This window comes from Myotis yumanensis, unplaced genomic scaffold (assembly GCF_028538775.1).
Source record: "Myotis yumanensis isolate MYYU_CA2020_CCGP unplaced genomic scaffold, mMyoYum1.0.hap1 SCAF_23, whole genome shotgun sequence".
NCBI lineage: Eukaryota > Metazoa > Chordata > Mammalia > Chiroptera > Vespertilionidae > Myotis > Myotis yumanensis.
In genome coordinates, this window is record NW_027223774.1 from 2,068,806 (window position 1) to 2,091,299 (window position 22,494).

The window sequence follows — 22,494 nt, forward strand, 5'->3', positions numbered from 1 at the left end:
GGGACAGAGTCTGGGGGGGCAGCTCCGTGGTGGGGACTCCCCAGCGCCCTGGTTTCACTTCTCCTCTCCCAACCTGTGTCGGCGCCTCCTTCCTGGAGACTCGTGACGCGGCCCCAGTTCTCACGCCCATTGGCTGAGCGATTTCCAGAGCAGCCAATCAGCGTCCCCGCAGCTCTCGGTTATAAGTCTTCCGCGGCAGCCCCCGGACTCAGATGGTCCCCCGACGCCGAGGATGCGGGTCCGGAGGCCCCCCACCCTCCTCCTGCTGCTCTCGGGGGCGCTGGTCCTGACCCCCAGCTGGGCCGGTGAGTGCGGGGTCGGAGGGGGCGGCGGTGCGGGGAGGAGCGAGGGGACCCGGCGGGGGCGCGGGGCCGGGAAGGCGCGTGTCCAGCCCCGGCCCTGCCCTCCGTCCGCCCCCCAGGCCCCCACTCCCTGAGGTATTTTTACACCAGCGTGTCCCGGCCCGGCCGCGGGGAGCCCCGCTTCTTCGCCGTCGGCTACGTGGACGACACGCAGTTCGTGCGGTTCGACAGCGACGCCCCGAATCCGAGGGCGGAGCCGCGGGCGCCGTGGATGCAGCAGCCGTGGGTGGAGCAGGAGAGGCCGGGGTATTGGGACCAGGAGACGGGGAACTTCAAGGCAGCTGCACAGAGAGACCGAGTGAACCTGCAGGTCGCCCTCGGCTTCTACAACCAGAGCGAGGACGGTGAGCCGCGCGCCGGGCCCGTCACGACCCCCCCCCCCCCCCCCACGGACGGGCCGGGGTCGCCCCGAGGGTCCGGGTCCGAGCGTCACCCCGAGGCGGCGGGACCCGCCCGGCCCCCACCCGGGAGGAGCCGCGGGGACTTTGACCCGATTTCACTTTCAGTTTTAGATTCAGTCCCCGCGGGGCGGGCGGGGCGGGGCTGACCGCGGGGCGGGGCTGACCGCGGGGCGGGGTCAGGGTCTCACACCATCCAGAACATGTATGGCTGCGACGTGGGACCCGAAGGGCGCCTCCTCCGCGGGTACGAACAACACGCCTACGACGGCGCCGACTACATCGCCCTGAACGAGGACCTGACCTCCTGGACCGCGGCCGACATGGTGGCTCAGATCACCAAGCGCAAGTTGGAGGCGGCCGGTGATGCAGAGCATTACAGGAGCTACCTGGAGGGGGAGTGCATGAAGTGGCTCCACCTTTACCTGGAAAAAGGGAAGGAGACCCTGCAGCGCGCAGGTACCAGGGGCCCTGGGGCCGCCCCCTCTCCCCGGGGCTGGGGCTCCTACAAGGAGACAGGACACGGGGTCAGTGTCAGACACCCCTCCTTGGGGTCAGGGAGGGAGTCTCCTGGATGTCAGGTCAGGTACCAGAGGGACCCCCTCCTCTCAGGGACAGTTAGGGGTGCAGGCTCTCCTGGGGTGCAGGGAGACCCCCCTGAAATAGCTCATCAGCGGTTCCCATGGGCCCTGCAGGGGCTCTGGGGCCCACGGGGACCTTCTCTCTCAGGCCTTGTGTGCTGCCCACACCCACTGTGTCTGAGGCCTCACCCCAGCTTTTCTGAGTCACATGTCCTGTCCTGGGCTGTGTCTCTCTGATTCTAGAACTTTCTAAAGACTGGGAGGTCCTTCCAGGTGCCTCTGTCCAGGCTGGTGTGTGGGCTGTGTGCTCCCTGCTCCACCCCAGGTGTGTCTACGCTCAGGATGGTCACATGGGCGCTGCTGGAGTGTCCCATGATGGATGCAAAGTTCCTGCATTTTCTCCCCTCCCCTCAGACCCTCCAAAGGCTCACGTGACCCACCACCCCGTCTCTGCCAGTGAGGTCACCCTGAGATGCTGGGCGCTGGGCTTCTACCCTGCAGACATCAGCCTGACCTGGCAGCGTGATGGGGAGGACCAGACCCAGGACATGGAGCTGGTGGAGACCAGGCCTGCGGGGGACGGGACCTTCCAGAAGTGGGCGGCCATGGGGGTGCCCCCTGGAGAGGAGCAGAGATACACGTGCCATGTGCAGCACGAGGGGCTGCCCGAGCCCCTGACCCTGAGATGGGGTGAGGAGGGGCCGTGGGCACAGAGCCTCTTCTCAGGGCAGCAGGGGCCCTGGGGGACCTCAGTGGGGTCGGGGCTGAGGCCTGGGGTCAGGGCCCTCACCCTCCCTTCCCTTCTCCTCCCAGAGCCGCCTTCTCAGACCTTCATCATCATCATGGGCATCACTGGGTGCCTGGTTCTGCTGGGAGCCGTGGCTGGAGCTGTGATGTGGGGGAGGAGGCGCTCAGGTGGGCAGGGGTGGGGTCTGTGTCTCTTGTTCCACTGGGGGTTCAGGCCCAGGTAGATTCGTGTCCCGCCTCCTTCATGGGAAGCACCATCCCCACCCATGTGATGGCCAGTGTGGGGCTCTCTTTGCTCACACTTACTCTGTAGTGAGGCCCGTGGGAAAATGAGGGACCCACTTATCACCTGATGATGCTGGTGTTGGGGACCCCGTTCCCAGCAGTCTCAGGTCAGAGGGCAGGTCCCTGCTGAGCGCAGACCTCCAGGAGGGCGGTGGGTCCAGTCCCCACACATGCACTTCCCTCAGGTTTCCTGGTCCTGCCCTGGGTCTATACACAGGGTTCTGGAAACTTCTCTGGGGCCCAGGACTAGGGATTCCTTTAGGACCTCATGGCCCTGCCTCCTTCCTGGTCTCTCACCGGATGTTTTCTTCCCTCAGGTGGGAAAGGAGGGAGCTACGCTCAGGCTGCCAGTAAGTATGGAGGGGGGACCCCTGAGGCCCTGTGACAGTGCAGAAGGGAGCCATAGAAGACCCCCCTCCCCCTATAGTTCTTCCTTAGTCTCCTGCCTTGGGCTCTGACCCCGTCCTGTTGTGTCCCCCCCCACCACTCCCCAGGCAGTGACAGCGCCCAGGGCTCTGATGTGTCTCTCTCGGCTTCTAAAGGTGAGACCCTGCCGTGGGGAGGGGTGGGCAGAGGGGAGGACTGGGTGGTGGGGAGTCTGTGGGACACTGAGCATGAAGTGGGCTGTGAGAATGTCACCAGTTACAGCCACTGACCTGAATGTGTTCATGATGCTTGTCCTCCACAGCGTGAGGCAGCTGCCTTGTGGGGACTGAGTGTTGGAAGATGTTCACGCTCCCACTTCCTGACTCAAGAACCTCTGATTTGGGGGCTGGCCTGCTCTGCTCCCCACACTTTCCTGTCAGCAGAGGCGGGCTGGGCCCTCCCCATCCCTGCCTTTACTCCCTGGTGCTCTGAGCTGCACCTTCCTGCTTTGTATTGAAATGAGACTGTGGGTTGACCTTGTGTTTTAATTCTTGCCGTGACTGGTGACAGGTAATTAAAGGAGACCCTTTTTTAATTATTTTCTCAGAGGAAATAAATGGAAGCACCAAGGATTCTGCAGATTCCTGTGTATTTTGTGCTCTTTGCAGGGGGACGGGAGAGGCTGTGAGGACGGAGTGTGGTCGGGGCCTGTGCTCAGGTGGTGCTCAGTGCATCGTGGGCTTTGATGTGGTCACTCCTCAACAGGGTCACCTCTCTGCTCCTCTGACCTTGTCCCTCAGTGTTCCCTGTCCCACCAGGGCCTGAAGGTTCCAACCCTCTGATCAGCTTGGTCTTTCTGGGGACCAGCCCCCACCCTGACTCTCTCTAGGACCCTCAGCCAAGAGCCATCTCATCAGCGTCCCAAAGACACTTGTCACTCACGATATGCCCAGGGTTTTAGGAGCTCAGTGCCAGGAGCCAGAGGCAAAGACCAGACACTTTCTCAGATCCATTAATAGCAACAGTGTCCCAATAATTGAAGATGCTGGCACCTTACTAGTCCCACCTACTCATGAACACTGTGTCCAATCCATCGTCCTTTGAGGATGGTTACATGGCCCGGACACTTATGAAAATTGCCCAACAGTTGTAGTCAGAGGAGAAATTGAATTCAGCCCTAATGTGATGTTGCCGCCCACCTCCCAGCATTGAGAATGACAGAGTCAGAGAAAACCAGTTGTTCACAAGAATGTGGACTTGTTCTGTCTCACATATTCCTGGTGGGAAAGTAAGTTGTTCCAAACCTGGTGGAAAATGCATTGGCCGCACTCCCTGCACCTAGAGACTGAGAGCAGGATGGGGTGTCAGGGGGAGTCAGGCTGAGCGTCACCAACAGGATGACAGGAGATCACACATGGGATGAGGGAGAGAGTGAAAGGCTCAGAAGGACAGATGGACCAAAGGGAGAGACACCTGTTGGCAAAAGTGTGGAGAAAAGACAACCCCTACCCATGTTGGTGAGAATGTACTTGTTCTCCAGAAAGAGATTTTCAGCCGTTACATACCTCAAACTACCCAACTTACATGATGGCTCCCTTCCACTGGTTGGACACTCCTACCGTGTCCCCCAATGCTTCCCAATGCGGTGACACACATGGGCTGTCACAGCCGGGAAAGTTATTCAAGATGCCAACTCTCCCACCTCTCCTTTGAAAGAAATAATAAAAGGAGAGGATTTAATGAGGTTACATGGATCTCACATATCTTGGAGTTTAGGGTGAGTCACTCTGCCCCATGGGACACCTGTACATTTCTGAGCAGAGACGGGTGAGATAAGGGAAGTAATTCCATTGGAGGGTAAGGAAATCAGGATGAAGCAGTTGATGTAGAAACACACAGGTGGGAATGGCACCTAAGTGTTTCTTCTCAAGGGACGCCGAGGGGTACCTGTTGGCAACTCTACCTGGACAGGAGTGAAGGGACCACAGGCCTCCAATTCAATTAGTGACTCCACAGGGCCCCCTGGATAGAAGGAAGGGAACATTTTCCCGATGCATTGTGACCTTTTATTACTTCACAGGATGCGTTTCTTACTCTTGTGCACAGTGTAGGAGTTTTATAGAGAAAGTGGTTAACTCCATCAAGTCCCCAAACAAATAGTGACAAGAAACCATAACTCGTTTTCCCAGCCACAACCGGAATTCCTGCCCAACACATTGTAGGGAGGGCAGGATGGAGGCAGGTCCTCAGAACCGTAGCTGATTTCTTCTCGAGTCTGAGGAGACTAAATGCCAAGGCAGGTCAGCAGCCACAGGACGGACCGAGAAAGACATCCTGCCCTGGGTCTATACACAGGATTCTGGAAACTTCTCTGGGGCCCAGGAGTAAGGCTTCCTTTAGGGCCTCATGGCTCTGCCTCCCCCCTGGTCTCTCACGGGAGGTTTTCTTCCTGCAGGTGGAAAAGGAGGGAGCTACGCTCAGGCTGCCAGTGAGTATGGAGGAGAGACCCCTGAGGCCCTGTGACAGTGCAGATGAGAGCCATGGGGGGAACCCACTCCCCACATTTTCTCCTTGAATCTTCTGTCCTGGGTCTGACCCCATCCTGTTGTGTCCACCCCAGACAATGACACCGCTCAGGGCTCTGATGTGTCCCTCTGGGCCTATACAGGGGAAGCCCTACCAAGGGGAGGGGTGGGCAGAGGGGAGGACTGGGTGGTGGGGAGTCTGTGGGATACTGTAAGCATGAAGTGGGCTTTGAGAATGTCACCAGTTACAGCCACTGACCTGAATATGTTCATGATGCTTGTCCTCCACAGCGTGAGGCAGCTGCCTTGTGGGGACTGAGTGATGGAAGATGTTCACGCTCCCACTTCCTGACTCAAGAACCTCTGATTTGGGGGCTGGCCTGCTCTGCTCCCCACACTTTGCTGTCAGCAGAGTTGGGCTGGGCCCTCCCCATGCCTGCCTTTACTCCCTGGTGCTGAGCTGCCACTTCCTGCTCCGCATTGAAATGAGACTCTGATGTGACTTTGTTCATTGCTTGCCATGGAGCGTTGATGGGTTAATTAAAGGAGAATATCCTAAAGTTTGAGAGGAAATGAATGGAAGCACTGAGAACTTTCCAGAAGCCATGTGTTTGCAGTGCTGAGCCTGTCCCAGGTGGGAGAGGAGGGGCTGTGAGGAGGAAGCGTGGTTGGGGCCTGTGCATGGTCAGTGCTCAGTGCATTGTGGGCTTTGATGTGGTCACTCCTTGGCCAGGTCATCTCTGCTCCTCTGACCTTGTCCCTCAGTGGAACCCTGTCCCACCAGCACCTGTGGTCACAGGGACTCAGACCTCCCCCAGGCCTTGTCATGTGTCCTAATGCAGCGCATCTCCAGGACCCTGGACAACAAGGCCCTCCTGGGTAGGTCAGCCTGAGCTCAAGCCAGGGTCCCGCCCTCCGCCCTCATGTGCTGAGTGTTTGTTATTTCTCTTTTTTTCGTGGATAGTATGCCTGTTCCTGCTTTTGTGTGAGAGCTTTGGTCTCATTGTCTGGGTGTCCCCATCTTATAGCCACTGGAGGCATTTTGCCCGTCATTGTCCCACAGGCCCAGGGCTCCCTGCACACAGGACCCCGCGGTGTGGAGAGATGGGTGTTCAGGCTCCACCTGCTCCTGCCTCCTTCTAGGGCCCTGTTCTCCCCTGTTAGCCCATCCATGCTGCTCATGAGGGGCCTGGAACTCCTGGGTTTGTGAAATCACAGTTGAGATGATAAATATGTAGACATCATCAATAATGATCCTTATTCGGTAATCATTTTATCAATACCATTTATCATATTAAATCCCCAACTGCCGGGAGCCGGTCCATCCTTGCTGTTTCAAGGGACCTGGCATATATGGCATACTGTTCTTAATATGTTTGCTCACCTTCTTGGCGCTATGTGTTTTAACCAAGGTCACCTCTCCGAGAAAGGTTGTTTCCCCAGGTAGGGATTTTCCCCTGAAGTTAGGGAGGGGATAAAACCCCTTAACTAAGTGCCAGGTGGGTAGTTAATCACTTTAACTACAAACAATCACACTTAAGCTACATAATCTTTACTCCCTGGAATGGAGATAAGAAACGCCCTAACCTTTGAAATAGAGATTGATAGGATTGGAATCAACTGGTATAAATACAGATGTAACAAGACAACAGGACACAGAACCCAGAGACAGAGAACCTAGAGTCAGAACCTAGCGAGAGAACCTGGCTGAAGAACCAAGAGACAGATCCTAGACACAGAACCTAGAAGCAGAACCTAGCGAGAGAACCTGGCTGAAGAACCTAGAGACAGGACCTGGCTGGAGAACCTTGCTACAGAACCTGGCTACAGAACCTGGTGGGAGAACCTCGCTATGCTGATCAACTGAATGCAGCCTCCGTGTCCTTCCTTCTTCGCCGACTCCGTCCACACCTGGGGACCCCAACACCCAACAATCAATGTGAAATTAATGCTGCCCTGTGAGATGTTAAAGTCAGTTCCTAATCTAAGGAAGTTAATAAAGTTCCATGGAAATTATTCAGGAAATACGTTTTTCCTTTGAGCAGTGCAGCTGTTGAAAGAAGTCTCTCTTTTTTAAGGAATATTGAAGATTTTATGTAAATTTTATCTCAGGGTGGATATGAACAATACCCACCTTCCAATGGCACAGTTCTGATGTTGGATGTGGGTAACATTACTCCTCTGTCATTGGAGATGTTATTTTCTAGAGGAAGATAAACACATTGGAGAATGAAGAGTTGTTTTACCCATTTTCTGTATGTTTAGTTCATTCTTATTTCTGTGAGATTCTGGAGTGTTACAGAGAAAATCAAGGTAGGAGCTTGGTTTTCAATGAGTTGCTTCTCACACCTGCATTGTTTTTACACGGCTGACCCTCTATATTGGCTGATGGGATGGATACACCCTGTTAGACAGTGTGGAAGGTGCCAGGGATAGAGGTGCCACTTGGGTTTCCAGTTCATCACTGAAATGTAGACACGGGGTTCTGCTCCCACTCGGGGTGTAACATGAGCTTTGCCATCTTGGGGTCCATCTCCGCTGCCATGGTCACTGTCCCCCTGGCCCGAGCCGGTGTCTCCACGGTGGGTCACTCACAGAGTCACCCTCTGGCCTATGGCACCTTCTCCCCTGCAAGGCCTCCCTGTGCGATCCTTTGAAACCAGAGGCCCCCCGCCCCCAGTACCCTGACGCTGGCGGCCCCGTTACCACTGACACGTGCTGCCCTCCATTTTGCTCTCTGCATCCCCGCCACAGGGGACGCTCACGTGGCTGACGCAGACCTGCCATGTCCTGCTTCCTGCCTCCTGGCTCTGTGTCCCTTGCTGCTGATTTTAAGGGTCATGGAGCACCTGGAACCCTGTGCTGCTGGGTGTGACTATTGACGATCTAACCTGTGGATGGCAGTTGCTGTGATATTCACAGTGACGCTGCTCAGGGCTCCTCCGCGGGAGGCCAGTGAGGCCCAGGGAGCCCGCAGGAGCTTCTAGAAGGGCTGCAGGTATAACTGACAGGGAGCACGGGGAGGCTCAGGGGCACAGCGAGCTGCTCTGATGCCTTCCATCCATTCACAGTCATCCCTGTGCCGCTTAAGGATGGGGACCCTCTGTCAAATGGGTGCTTCTGCGCCTTTGATGTTGTGCGAACATCAGGGGCCCTGACACCCAGATGGTCTAGCCCAGTGGTTGGCAAACTCATTAGTCAACAGAGACAAATATCTACAGCACAACAATTGAAATTTCTTTTGAGAGCCAAATTTTTTAAACTTAAACTATATAGGTAGGTACATTGTTATTAACTTATTTAGGGTGCTCCTAAGGCTTAGGGAGAGCCAAACTCAAGGGGCCAACAGGCTGCATGTGGCTCGTGAGCCGCAGTTTGCCGGCCATGGGGCTAGCCGACTGCTTGGTAGGGGTTGCTCCGGGGCTGAGCATGGACCCATGTACCAGGAGGTCCCCAGTTTGATGCCCTGTTAGGTTCATGAGGGGTTTCTGGATCCAACCCCAGTAGGGGGCTTGCAGGAGTCAGCCAATCCATGTTTCGACACCTATCTATCTATCTATCTATCTATCTATCTATCTATCTATCTATCTCTTTCCTCCCTTACTCTCTCTAATAATCAATAAAAACATTTTAAAACAAACAAAGAAAAAACCCCCAGCTCTGCTGATGCTCACAGTGTGACAGGAAGGACAGGGAATGATGGGAACGTGCACAGAAGTGACTCCCATGGGCTGTGCTCCCGGCATCTGAGGCCAGAGAACCACAATCCCACAGTCACAGCCTTTCCCCGTCCTGTTCTGCGGGCTGACTGTGCTCAGCGGCCCCTCTTCTGCTACATGTGACACGGGCTGGAGCGGGGTGATTGGAAGCCCAGTGGAACCAGAACATTCTAGAGGGTCCCTGACGGGGTGTAGCTGGTGCTGGAAGCCGGCTGGAGGTCCTTGGGCTGTGAGGTGGGTGCTGCTCTAAGCTGGGCCCCTGGCTCCAGGGGGCGTGGGCCAAGGGCACAGGTCACACCCACAGGCCCCTCATGTCACACCCAAAGGCCCCTCATGTCACACCCAAAGGCCCCTCATGTCAGACACACAGGCCCCTCATGTCACACACACAGACCCCTCTGTCAGACACACAGGCCCCTCATGTCACACACACAGGCCCCACATTTCACACACACAGCCCCTCATGTCACACACACAGGCCCCTCATGTCACACACACAGGGCCCTCTTGTCACACACACTGGCCCCTCCTGTCACACACACAGCCCCTCACGTCAGACCAACAGACACCATGTTTCAGACCCACAGTTGCAATCTTCTTCATTATTCAAATGATTTCGTTCCAGATTTTCAAGTTTCGACCTTAAGTTGACAAACACATGAGTCCAAATGCTACCTTGAAAATCTGCAAGTTGCATCTCTAAATCATCAATTTGTATCCATTGGAAATCCTTTAATTCCAAAGTACTGTAAACAACTACATCCAGATACTTAATTATTTTAATGGTCTGTTCTGTGCTTCTAAATTGGTTAAATCTTTCGCTGAACTGTTCAAATAACAAGTTTACTATATAATGGTACATAAGTATGGGCTCAATTACACTCGTTGTAGTGGCCTTCTCCAAATACTTTTTTAATACGAGCTTGTGTTCATTGATTGGTCTGAAACTTCCCCCAAAATGGCGGGGGTCAGCTTTCCTGCTCCTGAGTAACCACTTCCCAGTCAGACTGGAATGAAAGATGTGGGTTCTTCTGAGATGCTTGTCCTGGCACCTGCAGGGTTGAGCTATGGGTCTGCGGTCACTGAGCCCAATGGACTGAATGAAGGTCCTGGGTCCCATTTCAGTCAAGGTCATGTACTGATTGGGGGCAGGATCCTTGGTCCTGATCCTGAGCTTGGGGGAGGGAACCAATCAATGTGTCTCTTTCAATAGATGTTTCTTTCTCTCTCTTCATCTCCTTTCCACTCTCTCTAAAATATCAATGGAAAATATATCCTCCAGTGAGCTTTGGCACCAACAAGAACAACAACAACAAAAAAGTTAAAATAAATTAAAATGAAAATGAAAAGGCAAAAAAAAATGTCTAAGAGCTAGGACAGAGCTTCCCTTGTAAGATCTCCACTGTCAACACCACTGTCCAGGACAGGTGCCCGAGGTGGGTACTAACCATCACACCTGCTCATAGAAAAGGAACAGGCCTGGGGCGGGGGAGCAGGGGTGACTGTCCTGAGGTCACACAGGGAATGAGTCCTGAGCTGGGATTTGAACCCAAGTAGGGTGCCCTGGGCATGCCTGCTCAGCCCTTGTGTAAAAACTGCTTCTCCCTTCCACGAAACACCAGCAGAAGCCCAGCTCGGGACTCACTGGGCACGTCTGGGTCTCCTGTGCACTTATCTCATGGCCCCACATGCATGTGGTTGTTGTGATGTTGTCCTGCAGACAAACTCCATGATGCCTAGTGGAGGCAGCCTGGGTGTGTGCTGTCTGTTTCCAGGAGAGCTCAGCTACAGGCATCAGCACTCACTACAGTGCCTCCTCTCCTCACTCCAGAGTCTGTTCAGTGGCGCTGTCTACTCTGTGTGACTCAAGAGTTCCCCAGAGTCAGAGCCTGGCACACACACTGGGTGCTCAGGGGTGTCTGTGGGGTGAGTGACTGACAGGAGAAGGATGGGGGCCTAGAGGAAGAGCTCTACATGGCAGCAGTGGGCTGGCCACAGCTGGCCTTCCTCACACCGCCAAGAACCACCTATTCATTGCACAGACATCTAAGGAGCCAGGATTGCTCCTGAGGATGTGGAGCCCTTTCCGCCCTGGCCTCTGGGGTCGCCACCTGCCATGGTGCTGCCTGCTGTCTCCTCCAGTTCCGCGGGGCCACCAGGAGCCGCCCCTCCCCCGTCTAGCTCCTCCCTGGTCTAATCCGACCTGTACCCCAATGTCCTCGGGTCCTTCCCAGCTGTTTCTGCCCAAAACCCAGCTTTCGCGGGAGGCGGGGGCCAGGGCCGGTGAGTGGGCTTAGCTGGCCATGGTTGGGGCCTGGGGGAGCTTCTGTTTCGAGTGGACTTGACCTTTTTCCTGAGTTCAAAGTAGCGTGTGTTTTTCTTCTGAATTTTGTCCCAGTTCACAAAGGGCAGTGAGAAGTCCAGGAACTCAGATCTCCCTTCAGCCAACGCCTCCTGAACCCGCCCGCCCCCACCCCTCCGTGGAAGGGGTCTCGGCATGGTCCCCTGCCCCCCCTCCCTCCCTCGGGTACCCACCCTATGGGTTGTGGGGGGCAACGAGGCCGGCCAGGGTCCCAGGAGAGGAGCACAGGTGGGCACCTTGGGCAGAGGGGCAGCTGAAGGCAGGGGAGGGGCCTGGCAGCGGGCTCCGTGGTCTGCGACCCAGGAAGGCAGGAGGGGGACGGAGATGCTGGCTCTGAGAAGCGCATGGAAGCAATTCACCAGCATCTGCCCAGAAATAAAGTCACTGATGAGGTGCCAGCCCGGTCCAGGGTTCTGTGGGGGTGCCACCCTAGCGGGTGCGGTGGGGGGAGGGGTTTTTGGGAACCCACCCAGCTTCTGGGGCAGCCGTTCCTGCCCTTGAGTCTGGAGAGGGGACCCGGTGAGAGGTGATGGAGGTGAAGGCTCCCCCATTTCCATCCGCGGGAGATGCGCACTCCCTCTGCAGGCCCAGGATCAGGTCACCCCACGTCCCTCTCAGAGGCAGGGAAAGGGCCGGCTCAGCACCAGGCCCGCCGGGGCGGTGGTTCTGGAGACTGGGCTGTGACCCGGAGCCAGGCTGTGCTCCCAGAGGTCTGTGCGGGCCTGGCTGGGGGTGGGGGGGCGGTCCTTCTGTCCCACCTCCTTGGGGTCTGGCCAGGGGCTCTGTAGTTCCTCCGCCTCTGCACCCCCTCTTATATCCGGCCCTTGGCCTGGAACAGGGGCAACGCCAGGCCCCACCCCACCTGCCGGGTGAGTGACAGGAGCAGCCTGGGCCGCCCTCGCCTGGTCCCTGAATCCATCTCAGTCCCAACTTCCAAACACACCCCGAAGCCGTGACCTCCTGGACCCCCCTCACCCTGCAGGTCCAGCCGCTTCCGATGGCTCGGAACTCACCGCTTCTGATGGCTCTCACGGGTGCCGGTGACCCCACGGCGTGAGTGAGGAGGAGAGATGGCAGCGAGCTCCCGCCAAGCGGAATCCTCCTGGTCTGCGACCGGGTCTCCATCGCTTGCAGAGCAGGGTGGGCCTTTTTATTTATTTATTTATGTTAAATATATTTTATTAATTTTTTACAGAGAGGAAGGGAGAGGGACAGAGAACTAGAAACATCGATGAGAGAGAAACACCCAGGAGAAGCCTTACCAGTGCGCCCTCTGCCAGAAAAGGTTCGGCCACCGCGGGAACCTCAACGTGCACATGCGCACCCACTCGGGCCTGAGACCCTACCCGTGTCCCCATTGCCACCTGGCCTTCCACCAACTGGGGACATTTAAATGCCACCGAAGGACACATGTCAAGGAGGCGCCCCAGGGGCCCCAGGTGCCTTCTGACCAAGAAGGAAACTAACGGGTCTCTCTCTCTCCCTTCCTCTCTGAAATCAATGAAAATATAGATTTTAAAAAACACATCAAGCCCTGACTGGTTTGGCTCAGGGGGTAGAGCATCAGCCTGCGGACTGAAGGGTCCCAGGTTCCATTCGGGTCAAGGGCAGGTCCCTTGGTTGTGGGCACATCCCCTGTAGGGGGTGTGCAGGAGGCAGCTGATTGAGGTTTCACTCTCTTTGATGTTTCTAATTCTCTATCCCTCTTCCTTCCACTCTGTAAAAAAAAATCAATAAAATATATTAAAAAACAAAATGGCGGTTGCCAAGTTACTGGAGGCAAAATGGCGGCTGCCTCCTGCACGCCTCCCCCCCTCCCCTCACTGGGGATGGAACCCACACCCCAGGCAGGTGCCCTTCACTGGACTCCAACTCGATACCCTTCCGTCCTCAGGACGACTCTCTATCCTCTGAGCCAAACCAGCTAAGGCTAAACTCCGAATTTTGACAGAAAGGATGACTTGTTTATTCCCACACAACTGTGGACAAAAGGGCCACATGCTAACCCCACGAGCCCAGGGAAGGCCTGCGTGGCCGTCGTGCAAACTGAAAGGCCTAAAGCGACCAACCGCAGGGATGGTCTGAAGGGAGACTGTTACTAAGAGCAGTTGTGGTGGGTAGTCGCGTCCTAGGCCCAAGTCTTCCCTGACAAGGTCAGTGTTTACCTTAACTGAACCTATGGTCCTTTTGCATCTAAGACACAACATACCTATGAAATGTCAGAGGAACTTATAACATCCCGCCGACCCCGCCCCACCCCCCGCCCCCCCCAAACACACACACAAGCAAATGTGCCTGGGGGCCCTGCAGGACAGAGACCATAAATTCCTTCATTGCTATTGTTATCACGTGTGTTGTTGCCTGTTAACTAACTATCCTGCGCCCACCTAAGTAAAAGAAGTAGGTATGGCCCTGGCCGGTTAGCCTCAGTGGGTAGAGCCGACGTCCACCTTAGGGTCCCAGGTTTGATTAGGGTTCGGGGCACATGCTCGCCCGGGTCATGGGCTCCAGCAAGCCCCACTAGGGGGCGTGCAGGAGACGGCCGATCCAAGATGCTCTCTCAGCGATGATGTTTCTCTCTCCCTCTCTCTCCCTTCCTCTCTCCAATCAATAAAAATGTTTTTTTTTTTAAAAAAGAAGTATGTGTCTATCATTTTACCTTTGATCCAATCCCAGAGGTTTCCCCACTCCCCCCTTCCTCTCTCCCTCCCTCCATTTCACTCTCTAGAAATCAATGGAAAAATATATCCTCCAGTGAGGATTTAAAGAAAAGGGAGAGAGTGACCAGAGGAAGAATCTGCAGCATCAGCTGGGAGGCCAGTCTGCAGAGGCTACTTCCAAAGCAAACCACCTCCCACTCTTTGCAGTCCTTTCCCTCCCGCTGCCTTAGCTGCAGGATCCTGCCTTTCTTTCCTACTAATGACCTTCCTGGAGCCCAGGACCACCTCTGACAGATGGGGAAGCTGAGACAGGCTCACTTGTCAGTGGACACAGAGCTTCTGTCTGGAAATGCTCCATCCATGTGGCTTTTCCTCCTCCCTCCCTCTTCCTAAGTCCTGGTCACTTAGATATCTCTCCCTAAGGAAGCACTCACAGACCCAGGCTCGCTGGGTCACTAATTGAGCCTGTTCTGCTACCCCTCCTGACAGGCAGATTTTAAAACATGATTCTCTAAGGTGCTCACGGGACACCACCCTCAAAGCAGCAAACAAGACCACTCCCTTGACCTTCTGGGGCTGCGTCCACTGTTACACAGCTCACCTGAGCATCTGGTCCAGACGGCCTCGGAGGAAGGAGGGAGATTCCAAGTAGAGCTTCTTGAGGTGCCACAGCCTGAGCATCTGAGAGAGGAATTGGGAAAAGTATCGCTGCTCCTCCTGCTCCTCCCTTTCCCATTCCTCTTCCTCCTCCCACTCCTCTTCTTCCTCCCAGTCCTATTTCTCTTCCTTCCTCTCCCACAAATATTTCTCCTCCACGGCCTGGTTCTTTTTCTTCTGTTCCTCTTCCTCTTCCTCCTCCTGCACTTCCTCCTCCTCCTCCATTTCTTCATCATCATCCTCCTCCTGTTCGTCCTCCTCCTCAGCTAACACCTTGATGTGGCAGAGAGCGAGACTCTGCAGGTTACTCATCTGACCCAGGTAGAGAGCAAATGTCCCCAGGGTGGGCGGATCCCAGGTGCAGTTCACTTCCACCTCCTGGATGCATTTCAGCTGCACCCCAAAGCAGATATGAAGCTGTGTTCACTGTTACACAGCTCACCTGAGCTTCTGGTTCAGACGGCCTTGGAGGAAGGAGGGAGAATCCACGTTGAGCTCCCGGAGGTGCCACAGCCTGAGCATCTGAGAGAGGAATTGGAGAAAAAATTGTTGCTCCTCCTCCTCCTCCTGCTTTCCCACTCCTGCTCCTCTTCCTCCTTCTACTCCTGCTCCTCCCTCTCCAACACCTCTTCCTCCTCCCACTCCAGCTCTTCCCTCTCCATCTCCTTATCCTCCTCTCATTCCTGCTCCTCTTGTTCCTGCTCCTGCTCTTCCCTCTACAACTCCTCTTCCTCCCCAAACTGCTGCTCCTCTTCCTGTTCTTCTTCCTCCCCCTCCTTCTCCTCCTACTCTTCATCGCTTCCTCCTCCTCCTCCTCCTCCTCCTCCTCAGCCAACACATCGATGTAGGAGATAAAGAGACTCTGCAAGTTACTCATCTGACCCAGGAAGAGAGCAAACAACCCCAGGGTGGGCAGGTCCCAGGTAAAGTTCACTTCCACCTCCTGGATGCAGTCGAGCTGCACCCCATCCAGGACCCTCCTGACCCTCTGGAAGGGCCCCTCAGAAATCCTCAGCGTCCTGCAGCACAGGTGTAGCAACCCTTCCCTCTGCTGGGCCTATTGGATGATGTGCATGAAAAACTTAACCCCGCCCATTTCACTGAAGTTAAGGTCTAGGAACACCTCCAAGGGAGCCAAGGGGTGCTCCATGTTGGGGCTGGAGCTGTGCACAGCCACTGGACCTGTCAATGAGCAATTCTGGGTGCTGTCCCCACACCACGTTCTCCAGAAGTTGGCACCTGAGGTCCCCATAAAGCTCATGGCAGGCGAGGGTGGGACGGGCACAGCCTCAGGCCCCAGCTGTTTAGTATTGGGTGGATTAGCAGGTTAAACTCCACTCATTCTCTCCTCTTTTCCCCCAGAACTGTGGACCTGTTACCGAGTCAGTCCCTTCTGTTGCTCTCCATCAGGATATGACGTTTCTATTGAATATGGCTGCAGACCAGATATTTTCCAATGGGCGTGGGCACCCCCAGGGCAACCTGGGCTGGGAGCTGCTACCGACCAGACCGCCCCAGGCAAACCTCACTGAAGGACAGCAGTGGGACTCTGAGAGGGCGCACATGCTCTTCAGAGCCTTCCAACACTGGAAGTATGCGGACCCCCTACTGAGCGTGCACACAATGTCTCCTCCTCCATCACTGGCTGGGCCCGGATGTGCTCACCAAGAGGCAGAACTTGGATAAGCTTCTGCTGGAGAAATTCATGACCTGCATGCCCCTGGAGCAGCAGGTCTTGGTGAAAGAGAGGCTTGTGCAGAGCTGTGAGGAACTGAATGTCTTGCTGAGAAGTAAGGAGAAACCCAGGAAATGGGTGAGTGGGACCCTTATGATGGGCAGGGAAGAGGAAGGCCAGTAAATGTACAGAGCGGCATTCTTTAATTTTCTGTGTTTTATTTTTTAAATATATTGTTGTTGATTTCAGAGAGGGAGGGAGAGATAGAGAGCGAAACATCAATGATGGGAGAGAATCATTGATTGGCCCCTCCTGCATGCCCCTGCATTGAGAATTAAGCCCACAACCCAGTGGTGTGCCCTGGCCAGTAATCAAATAATGACATCCTGGTCCAAAGGTTGATGCTCAACCACTGAGCCATGGCAGCCAGGCCACATTAGCATTCCTGAGATGGACACCTTCGGACCTTTGATCTCCCGGCCTGGGGCTCACTTTCCCAATGACCTCAGAATAACCTCAGGGGGTAGACCTGTTGGTTCTGCCTCACCGGTGGGGAAACTGAAGCACAGACCAGGTGCAGGGATGGCGCCTTTCTCTCCAGGGAGCCTCTGCCAATGTTGGGAGACATGTTTGGTTGCCACCATTTGGGAGGTTGTTATTTGATTGATTGATTAAAACAATTCCTTTTTTAAAGAGAGAATGAGAAAGGGAGAGAGAGGCAAACATCCATGTGTTGTTCCACTGAAAGTGTGAGTGTTGAGTAGGACACAGGCAAGGAGTATGATACATCCCCGGTCTTGTTTAATTTTCTCCCCAAAGAAGGTTGTCACCTTGCAAGAGCAGAAGTATCTTCAGGAGAATTCCTATGTCCAGGTGGCCACAGACAAAGTTGGTGCCACAGACCACGTGTTGGACTTATCCCTAAAGTACTGATCCCCCATAGGTCAGACAGGGGTACATCTTGAGAACAGCCAGGAGGTCAACGGAGAGCCGGGGAACCAGCCAGGAACCAGTGACGTGGTGTGGGGACAGGTGAGTGTGTGATGCCCTGATCTGCGGGGACAGGTGGGAGCCAGTACAAGGGGAATCGGTGACCACAGCTGCTACAGCATTTGGGACTTTTGACACAGGATAGAAAGGGACCCATGACTGCATCCAAAGGATGCATTAACCCCATGGGCATTTCTAAACCAATGTGGTCCACAGGCCAATCAAAATCTAATTTTCCTCTAGGCATTATCAAGAGTGGGGAGAGCGGGGTCCAGAATCGCTTTGCCTCCACAATTGGAGGCAGCGAGCAGTTGAGATTACCAAGAGAGGCAGCTTAGAGAATGAAAACTAAACACTGTTGCCCTGGCCAGTGTTGGTTAGTGGTTGGAGCATCAGACCCAGGACTGTAGGTCTGTGGGTTTGGTTTCCAGTTCAAGGGCACATACTTGAGTTGCAGGTTCCATTCCCTGCCCAGTTGGGGTGCTTGTAGGAGTCAACCAGTCAATTTTTCTCTCACATTGATGTTTCTCTTTGTCTCTCCTTCTGCACCTCTCTCTCTCTCTCTCTCTCTCTCTCTCTCTCTCTCTTTCCCTCACCCTACTCTTTCCACCTCCCTTCCTGGCTCTCTAAAAATCAATGGAAAAAATATCCTGGGGTGAGGATTAACAACAACAAGAAAAAGAGTTAGCAGTGTAATGGATGGGCTTGACATAAAGGTGTGATGGGTACACATAACAACAGACTTGGGAGTTGGTGGTGATGGGGTAGGACCCAAGGAAGTCTAGGCAGAGCCACAATGTGTGCTGTGAGGTAATCTAGGGTCTCAGGTCAGGGAGATGGACAGGGAGGGGGAAGGAGGGACGGAGCTTCCCACACCTGGCTTCAGAATCGTGTTTATTTTATTTTATTTTTTAAGTAACTGCATCCTTTAATGGCAGTAATACAATTATTGGATAAAGAGACCACAGGAGAAAGGGCAGGTGACATTTCTGGAAGACAGATACAGCGTACAAAAAGGGGGTGGAATAGATGCATGCGACGATCATTGTAAAAATACACTATGTTATATACATATTTGCACCATCAGCTTTAGTGTAGATAGTATTTACACTTTTGTTACAATCCTGGTTAGAGAACAAATTTTCAAAAGCTTGGCCTGGTGGCAAATGAAAATTTGGGGTAAATTCATAGCCCCGTGAGGTTCTTAGGCTGAATATCCAAGGAGGGCTCCAGCTTCTAATTCATCCACAAATTTGTTTTGAAAAATTATTTAATTTGCTTTTACAAAAGAAACTTCTCTGAGAAGGAAACAAACCCACAGCCACACTGTGTATTCTTACTTATTGTACAAACACCACGGGCTGCAGCCCTCTGGTCATGGCCCGTCTTAGGCGCCTGCTTCATGGTCCGAAAAGTATGGGCACTGGCAGGCTGTGCACGCCGGGCCAAGGTGGCGAGCCCTCTGGAGGGGGGTGCCTGTGGTGGCAGCGGGGGTGTCAGCAGCCTTGGGCCCGGGCCGGTTGTAGTTGTTGTATCTGTCCCTGGCTGTGGTGGAGCCCCCGTCTGCACAGGCCTTCCCTGGTTCGGGCTGTTCCAGGGCAGACTTCCGGACAAATGGGGGCTCCTTGGCCTTGGCCACTGAGCTCTTGCCATTGCCCTCAGAGCCCTTGGGCTGGGCAGCCCCTTTCAGCAGCAGGCTCTGCAGCTTTACCACCTGCACTGGGAGTCCTGGGGTCATAGAGGTTGATGCCGCTCAGCACGCGGCTCTGCCAGCTCCCACTGCCCTGGCCCAGCCCACCAGCCGCCAGTACTCCGGGGTCATAGGGGGCGGTGGCTGGGGGAGAGGACTCCCCACTGTGGCTGGCAACTGGAGAGGGTGCTTTGGCAGAGCCAAGCTTGGTAGCGAGGGAGGAAGCAGCAGAGTCTGCTGGTTTCTGCAGCTGACGGTCAGTGGGCGCCTTCCACACCCGGGGGTCGCTGGGCCTGTCGCTGGGGCCGGGGGCAGCAGAGGGGCCAGTGGCACTGACAGTCTTGAGGATTCGAGAGAGGAGCTCGAAGTCAGGCAGGTTGGAGCCAGATGGGCCGGGGTCAGTGGAGGTGCCTGAGTGCTGTCGGGGGTTGGAGGGACCCACAGTGGAGGCCCGATGCAGCCTGGGGTCCAGGGCAGGCATGGACTGCAAGGCAGCTGGGACGGGGAGCACGATATCCTGCTTGGGGATGGGCAGGGGCATCAGGTCCTCAGGGTTCCACAGCACGGTGCGGGCGAAGCTCGGCTTGCTCAGGGTCACATCCTTCTTGATGTGGCTGAACTGCTGCAGCTGCAACCTCGGGTCCCTCAGCGGTTGCCCGGGGAGGGGGTCCAGGGGAATGTTCACAGCCTTCTCCCGCAGGGCCCGCTCCCCTTCCTCCTCTTCTGCAGGGGGTGGCCCAGACCCCTTGGAGCCGCTGGGGCCAGTGGGGCTGGAATAAAGGCCGCCTTCGGGCTTAGGGGCAGGCAGGGAGCAAGCCAGCTGAGGGTCGGTGGGCCCTGTGTCGCCAGGGCCTGACCCGCTGGAAGCCTCAGTGTGGCGGGTGAGCCTGGGGTCCTGGCTGAGGCGGGGGTCAGCCAGCCGGCCTCCTGTGGGGTGTCTCTTCTGGAGGCGGGGATCCCCCAGCCCACAGCTGCTCAGCTCCCCGACAGAAGCCTGGGGTTGGTTGGACATCTGCTGCCTCAGGGTCTTAAGGATGGAGGTGACGCTGTTCCCACCATCGTTCTCGTCACTTGAGTACCAGTTTCCAGTGTCACCCGTGTCCCCCATGCGTCCCAGCTCCATCTCCATGCCTTCCTGCTGCTGGTAAAAGTTTTCATAGAAGTGCTGCGCTGGTGGGATGGGGGGCATCATTCCAGAATGTGGGGAGTCTCCAGCGCCATAAGGCATCATTGGGGGGCCACCAGGTCCCATGGGTGGGCCAGGGTTGGTGCCAGGGCCCAGGGGCATGTCAGGGTGCATGTCTGGGTGCATATCAGGGTGCATGTTAGGATGCATTGGGCCCCCCATTGGCCCCAGGGGCCTCATATTGGTCCCAGGGCCCATTGGCCCAGGGCATCCTCCAGGTCCAGGGAAACTCACACCCAGCTTCTCAGCCAACTGTCCTGTGGGCCGTACCATGATCTCAAACAAGGAGGGGATCTTCTTGTACATGTCCTGCTGGTGCTGCTGCAGCTGCTCAGGGGACAGCCGCTCATGCACTGACATGAGCATCTGCGGGGACCCAGGGGGCGGAGGAGGGGGTGGGGGTGGGGGGCTGCCCTGCATGGGCCTGCCCTTGGGAGAGGTCGGGGCAGGAGGCCTGGGGAGCCGAGGCGGGGTGGGCAGGAGGCCCACACCAGGGGGTGGTTTGGGCAGGGGGTTGATGCCCTGCTTCTTCAGTTCCTCAACTTCCTTCTCGTCCTCGGCGCCTGCTTCCGCATCCTCAGCCAACCTCTTATCCAAGAGCTCTCTTGTCTCCTTGGTCAGAGGGTCGTGTGAAAACATGCAGTCGTCACCATTGATACAGTTCCCAGTCGTGTGGTATAACTTACACGGGAAATCACCGTGCATGTAGGGGCAGTTCTCGGCTTTGGCACAACACCTGGTGGTGTAAAACTTGCACAGTTCTCGCTTCTTTGGTAGCTCGATGTCATGGCTGAAGTCACAGCGGTCTCCCCGTGTGCACCGCCCCTCCACGAAGTATTTGCCGATGACTTTGCCTTTCTTGCCAGACTGTTGTTGGGGCCTGTCATGGTCACGGCTCTGGTAGCTTCCACCTTCATCATAGAAGTCTTCATCATCGTTCATCCCGCCCTTGTTCATCCCTCCTCGGCTGCCACCTCGACCTCGGCCACGGCCCATCCCTTTGCCTCGGTCTCGGGAACCCCGGCCTCGGCCTCGACTTAACCCTCGTCCTCGGCTATCTTTGGACCAGCGGTACTGGTTTAGCTCCTTGGAATAGTCGTCATAATCCTCGTCTCCCATTGGTTCCTCACTTTCTCCGTAATCCATCTCATCTTCATAAAAGTCATCTTCGTCTCCTGAGTGGTCTCCCATGGAGCCTCTACCCCTGCCTCGGCCCCGAGACCCTCCGCGGCTTCCTCGGCCCCGGTAGCCCCTGCCACGGCCTCGACTGCTGCCCTCCGTGGCACAGCGGTACTGGTTCAGCTCTTTGGTGAAATAGGACTTCTTGGGCAGGGACGTGCTGTGTGACAGGGGGTACTGCTGGTGGGACGGCACGTACGGGGGTCTGTAATGTGAGTCATGGGAGAAGTCGGAGAAATCATCGCTGGAAGATGCATGGCTCCTGTGATTAGATTTCCTGCTCTTTTTCCATCTTCTCTTCTCTTTCTCCCACTCTTTCTTCCGCTTCCGTTTCAGCTTCCTGTGAGAGTTTTCCTCGTCTGAATCGCTGTGGTGCTTCTCCCCTTTTTCTTTCCGGCTCCACTCAGGGCCTCCAGGGGTATCCTGGGTCTCTTCTGCCCCATCATCCTCCAGTTCACCTTCTTCCAACTCACCATCTTCCCTGTCATCAGGGAGTGGGAGATGGTGGAGGAGGTGCGGGGCGGCCGGGCAGGAGTCTGGGGAACACTGAGGAAGCGAAGTCATTGATGGCGGCGGGGATTCTGATGGGGGCGGCGGGGGGGTCACAGGCGCAGCCCCCATGGTTCCTAAAGCCGGAGGCGGTGAGCTGGAGTTGGAAGTTTCTGGAGAATCTATACCAGTTGATTTTAATCCTATACATTCTATTCCAAAGGTTAGGGCGTTTCTCATCTCCATTCCAAGGTTACTCTGTTGTTCTATTAAGCTACAAGGAAGTAACCGAAGGAGATTATCCTAAGTAAAGATTATGTAGTTTCAGCGTGATTGTTCGTAGTTAAAGTGATTAACTGCCCGCCTTGCACTTAGTTAAGGGGTTTTTTGGATGTATTCCCTTCCTTAGTCCTGTTAATTTCTAACTCCAGGGAAAAAATCCCCACCTGGGGAAACTACCTTTTTCCGGGAGGTGGTCCTGTTTGAAACACACAGCGCTAAGTGGGGGAGCTAACATATGCCATATACGCCAGGTCCCTTGAGATATAAGCTGTGTAGATGTTTCTTCCCTGCAGCGACTGTGTCAACCAGCAAGGGTGAACCGGCTTCCGGCAAATTCCCCA

The 22,494-nt window shown here is 55.3% G+C and overlaps 3 protein-coding genes across 6 annotated transcripts in view; 1 reads left to right on the forward strand and 2 right to left on the reverse strand.

Annotated features, from left to right (window-relative positions):
• The window catches only part of LOC138999567 (saoe class I histocompatibility antigen, A alpha chain-like), a 372,085-nt gene that overhangs the window by 52,494 nt on the left and 297,097 nt on the right, over positions 1–22,494 (reverse strand). The window lies entirely within an intron of this gene.
• The window catches only part of LOC138999559 (class I histocompatibility antigen, Gogo-B*0101 alpha chain-like), a 41,404-nt gene continuing 19,113 nt past the window's right edge, over positions 204–22,494 (forward strand). Inside the window, exons 1-8 of one of the 4 annotated variants that reach the window (XM_070401717.1) lie at positions 204–305; positions 422–706; positions 944–1,219; positions 1,756–2,031; positions 2,155–2,256; positions 2,691–2,723; positions 2,868–2,915; positions 5,556–5,715. In XM_070401717.1, coding sequence (XP_070257818.1) covers positions 233–305; positions 422–706; positions 944–1,219; positions 1,756–2,031; positions 2,155–2,256; positions 2,691–2,723; positions 2,868–2,915; positions 5,556–5,560 — 1,098 coding nt within the window. In that variant the 5' untranslated portion in view covers positions 204–232 and the 3' untranslated portion in view covers positions 5,561–5,715. Of the gene's footprint in view, positions 306–421; positions 707–943; positions 1,220–1,755; positions 2,032–2,154; positions 2,257–2,690; positions 2,724–2,867; positions 2,916–3,061; positions 3,372–5,194; positions 5,228–5,555; positions 5,716–22,494 lie in introns of those variants that run through there. The other 3 variants (XM_070401716.1, XM_070401720.1, XM_070401718.1) reach the window with 3 other exon arrangements.
• Positions 14,780–22,003, reverse strand: LOC139000154 (zinc finger CCCH domain-containing protein 4-like). The gene is given in 7 exon segments (XM_070402456.1): positions 14,780–15,055; positions 15,105–15,184; positions 15,452–15,650; positions 18,681–18,733; positions 18,736–18,801; positions 18,804–19,011; positions 19,013–22,003. Coding segments are annotated over 7 exon segments (3,873 nt in total).